A 5,223-nucleotide genomic window follows, 5' to 3' on the forward strand; every position below is an offset into this window, starting at 1 on the left:
TTTGCATAATTTGGTTTTTAGAGGAATAATAGACCGTTACTAAGACCCATTACCCCAATTACTCCGATACTCGATTTCACTCCGATACGCAATTTCACTCAGGACGGACAACGGTTTAGGTTTTCGCAGTTGAGTCCTCCTGCATTACAGGGCATACCCTTCAGATATTCAGAGATGGTAAGTTTTAAATAAAATTATTATTTAGACTCAATATAATATAAGATAATTTTTTATTTAGACTCAATCTGAAGATAGTGGACATTTTACAGCTCAAGAGTCACAGATTGAAAATAATTGGATCAGCGTATTATCACCATCTCCAAGACCGGGTACATACGCACAGAGCCTAATAGACAATATTTTATATTCTCCTTCGCCACCACGAGAATCGCAAATGGATGAATGGCTTCGCTCGTTGTCGCCAGACATGTTTCAACCCACAACACCAGTAGCATACACACCGAGTTCGAGAAACAGCGTGGTATTTTTTCCTTCGCCACAAGTACAATCACAGCTGGATGAATGGCATCGGTCGTTGTCACCTATTACACAAAGTATGTTGAACATAGTATGCCCTCCTGAATATAGCTTACTCACTTTCGGGAGGTTATATTCACCCCACCGAAATGAAGCAATTTGGGCTGAGGATGGATACAACGACATCCTGGTCGTTCATATGCTTGCAATTGAAGAAGAATGGTACAAGGACGGAGCTGATGACATTTTGAATCAGCATATGGATGCTTATGAAAACCGTAAAAGAGAATTTCGAAAAAACTAATTTTTTTTTTTTTTAATTAATTTCATATTTTTTTAAAATATATTTCATATTTTGTTATAATATATTATGATTTACAATAAAGATAATATTATATTTTATTTATAAACATAATGTTAGCATGATAGTTATATATATATATATATATATGATAGTAATTTTTAAAGTTATATGTATTGGTGAGGTGACTGTTTAACGCACGCCCCGATAAAATAATATTTTGATAACAAGATAAGTGATAACGGTAATATATTTTTCCGAGTCGGAATTGTCGCTTTGATAACATGATTACATGATAAATGATAACGGTAATATATATTTCCAAATCGGAATTGTTACTTTGATAACATGATAAGTGATAACATGATAAATGATAACGGTAATATATATCTCCGGCGGTCGCCGGCCCAGCAATAGTGGGGGGGAAATATACGTCACGTACGTGCGCGACCGGATGATGAAGAGGTGGGGGTAAATACACGTCGTGTACGTACGCGACCGGGCGGTAGGATCAGCAGGGATCGGAGGGTCGAAAAACATTGTCAGGGATCAGCAAGCAACCCAGCATAGGAATCAGCCAGCAGGATCAGCCGTCAGAACTGTCTTTTTTATTCTACTTTAGTAAGTGGGTAATGGGTATTATGGTATAAACTAATACAGTAAAATTTGAAAAAGTCAATAAACTATTTTCAAATATAGCTATATCTACGATATAATTATTATATGGATACACATTAAATATATAAATATATTATGTATTATAGTAAACAACATTTAAAAATTATTGTCAACAAAACAAATAACATTAATCTTCATTTTTCATCAACTTTAAATGTTTCATGTTCAGTCATTATCAATTATAGGTAGCTTTAGATAATCAGCTCCAAGGGCCCAACTAATATCAGAAATGATATCATATTTCTTGACCTAAAGTATGTAAGCATTTTATGAATTTCAATTTTAAAATCATATAAACTTATTGAATTAATATACAAACAGTAATTGAAGGATTGTCACCAAAATCAATTAGTTGACTCAATAATACATAAATATAGACCAAATCGAAACATTTGAATGGTTTATAAACACGAAATTCTTTTCGAAAACATCCTATTAAAAAAGTTATTTCTCATATCAATAATTGATGCATTAGGAATATCTGTAAATACATTTAGCTAATACTTTAAGTTTTAAATAATAACAACTTACGTTTGGCAGCATTATTAAATTTTTCAATAGTTATGCGTTTCCCAGTATTACCTAAATCATTATATTATATGAATTAAATTAAGAATAATAACATAATAATATCAATACGATATATGGTAATATTATGTTTGAATTTACATACGAATTAATTTAGCTTCTAATGCAGTTTCGTGAAAAAAAGAAATCGCCATGATAGGTTGTTTAATAGTTACTTTATTCACATTTTCTGCGATTAAAGATTGAACTGCACTCAAACATAGTTTGTAAATATCATCTTTAGGACTTGAACCACTGAAATGATAACATAACAATTATTTGCATTGAAATAAAAAATAACATTAAAACATAAATGCAAATTACCTATTTATATTTTATGAAAATACATTTAATGAATTTAGTAACACAAACTTTACTCATTCAAAAAAACAAAAAACTTACATGATATTGTAATTTTCAAAAAAATATGTATATGAAAAATTATCAGCTGTGCAATGGCATGGAGATGAATAGGGTGACATACGATTATTAAATGTCAAAATTTTTTTTCGCATTTCCATCAAACCAAAATCTAAATGGCTAAAAAATGTATTATGAATTTTATTTAGTATAATTTATTTAGAAGAATTCTATTTACATTACCTTTGATTATAAAAATGTCTCTCTATTCCCATGATTGTAAATTGTTTTACAAATTTTGCCTCATAGTTTTGTAAGTTTTCAGGTGGTAAATAAAAAATGATTTGTAAAGATGAATCACGTAGATCTAAAACAGCTATTGTATTATTAAAGTTCTTTAAGGTATCTAAAAATAAATACATTTTCATAATTTATTTATGAATTAAGTATTATTAAATTATAATATTCTTTTATATTTTTATATTTTACTGTTCATAAAATTAACTGTTAACCATGCATAAAGTCCTTCACGACTTTCATTCATTACAAATATTGTATTTTCATTTAGTTTATATTCTTCGTCAAAATCTGTCACTATTTCGTTTATCTAAAAATAAATTATATTTGAGAATTTTGAGGAATTTGAGAAAATCAATAAATAAATAAAAATACTTGATTGACTATTTCTTTGGATTCTTTATTAAACAGTCTTAAACCAGCGGTTAATGCGAATACAAGTAGTGGTTTCTCATATTTATATTTATATTTCAAAAAACTTTTACCAAAGCTTACTAAATCATATATTACAATACGCCCCTGTAACAAACAGAATTTAATTGAAAAATAATATCTAACGTAAATTCAACTTAATTAATTAAGTTCCTGTTAATTCAAATAATAATATATTTTTTTCTCACTAGTTTATCTTTATTGTACAATTGAACTATACCACCTTCATGCACTCGACCAACATGGTCTATAAGTTCATAATAACCTTTAAATTTAAATAAAAATAGCAATATAATCATTGTTGTAAGCTTGTATATAAATTTTATATAATTTATTATCTGATATACAAGTTATGCACTAATTTACATGTCATGTCTGTATAAACAATAATGTTTTATATTTTTTGGTAAAATATATTAAGTTAAGCCACTACATTACCAATAACTAATATATTAATTTTTTTAAATATTTACTAGCGAAATTACTGGCATTATCCAGTATAATTCTACCATTCAACTGATTGAGTGGCTTACATTTTCTATTTGTTAAAAACTGGCGCAAAACTAGTGTAATATTTATGGAGTGTTAGACTTGTTGAGTCCCTTATGTCAACGTCGATTCATATATCAACGTAGAAATAGAAATACTAATGTTTGCAAGTTAAAAGATTAAGTCTTTATTTAATACAATTAACTCGTACAAGAATACAATTTTATAAGCACAAGATGGTGTGAGTGGTGTTACGACCTGCCTCTGAAATACTGATAGACGAGACCGTGAGTGGTGTTACGACCTGCCTCTGAGCGTCTCAAATATCCCTAACCGTCTGCTGAGCTCTTGCCCTGGTCTCCCTTATATATGGTTAACCGTCAAGAGTGGTGACTGAAGAGGTGGTGACTTCCGATGACCTAAAGGAGCTCTCTAAATTAAATGTATTATTCAGTTGGGTGCCTTTCCTGCGATTTCATCGGTTCTAAGAATTACAAGACGTGTGATCAAGTCTTAATTGTCATATTAAATAGTACAATGTTAACACTATCGTTTACTCATCATTTCTGAGAAGTCCAGGACGTGTGACCATGTCTTATTCATTATATTAAATATCACGATGTGCAGGTGTTCGCCTTATCCGTTGGTGCTACACTGTTTGAATATATTATCCCATCGGTATACACATCACCTCTCCGTATAATATATATGTGTAAAATAACACGGTACGTAACAGACTATTGAATTAACAAATTAAAAAAACAATTATATTATTTAATTTTAGTTTGCTACATTTCTATACATTTAAACAACATGTAATCTGTACATAATGAAAGTTATTTAAACATAATATTCTTTTCCCTGAGCAAAAAAAAAAAAAAAAAATACCTAAACCTAGCTGCATACACCTTAAAAGCCTCAAGGGAACTATTAAACCACAAATTACAATTTCACAACGACTTAATAACCTAATCATAATCAAATTATTAACATCATATAAGCTTGATGTTAAGATTGCTGGGGATATCCGTTACTCAGTTTTCAGGTGTTTTCATGTGTCTACAATGATTATTCCGTTCAAAAGAACAATCAATGCTAAACTTCAAATTTATCATATCCAACGACTAATTGTGCATATTAATAACAATGCCAGTCTTGGAGCGTATAGAATATAACCGATAGAAATTGTTTACGGATATAATTTTTTAATCATTACGTAATAACTAAAATAAAATAATGATAAATCCTTATAATTTTTTGATAATCTTTATATGTACAAATATATATGCATATATTTTAAGTTATATGCTGTATGCTGATATACCCATATATTTTCTGTAGAATCAATTTTTGAATACAATACTTTTAATTATTTAAATTTAACACTTCCAGTAAGTACTTTAAACCTACTTTCTTCACTTGGATTTCCCCAGCAAGAAAACCAACTACGTTTCTTAGACTTTTTAACAAAAACTGTAACTAATAATTTAGTTCTAATACTATCTGCCTGTATAGTAACGTTACAATATAGTATTGGACTTTCCGACTTTGTAAATTCAGAATTTTCATTTTTGGCAGTTTCTTCACATAATATTATTGAGTGAGCTAAAATGATTGAAAAA

General features: G+C 29.2%; 1 protein-coding gene across 1 annotated transcript; it reads right to left on the reverse strand.

Moving 5' to 3' along the window:
* Positions 1–1,582: 1,582 nt before the first annotated feature.
* Positions 1,583–5,198, reverse strand: LOC112592778 (ectonucleoside triphosphate diphosphohydrolase 5-like). The gene is made up of 10 exons (XM_025336930.1): positions 5,012–5,198; positions 3,301–3,377; positions 3,056–3,199; positions 2,873–2,990; positions 2,627–2,789; positions 2,426–2,563; positions 2,130–2,278; positions 1,988–2,038; positions 1,776–1,888; positions 1,583–1,705 (listed from the first exon to the last, which is right to left on the reverse strand). The coding sequence occupies exons 4-10, from the start codon at positions 2,925–2,927 to the stop codon at positions 1,622–1,624; spliced, it is 753 nt and encodes a 250-aa protein (XP_025192715.1). The 5' UTR covers positions 2,928–2,990; positions 3,056–3,199; positions 3,301–3,377; positions 5,012–5,198; the 3' UTR covers positions 1,583–1,621.
* Between the last annotated feature and the right edge of the window lie 25 nt (positions 5,199–5,223).

The sequence above is a fragment of the Melanaphis sacchari genome, unplaced genomic scaffold, assembly GCF_002803265.2.
Source record: "Melanaphis sacchari strain LSU unplaced genomic scaffold, SCAv2.0 Contig1930_pilon_pilon, whole genome shotgun sequence".
NCBI lineage: Eukaryota > Metazoa > Arthropoda > Insecta > Hemiptera > Aphididae > Melanaphis > Melanaphis sacchari.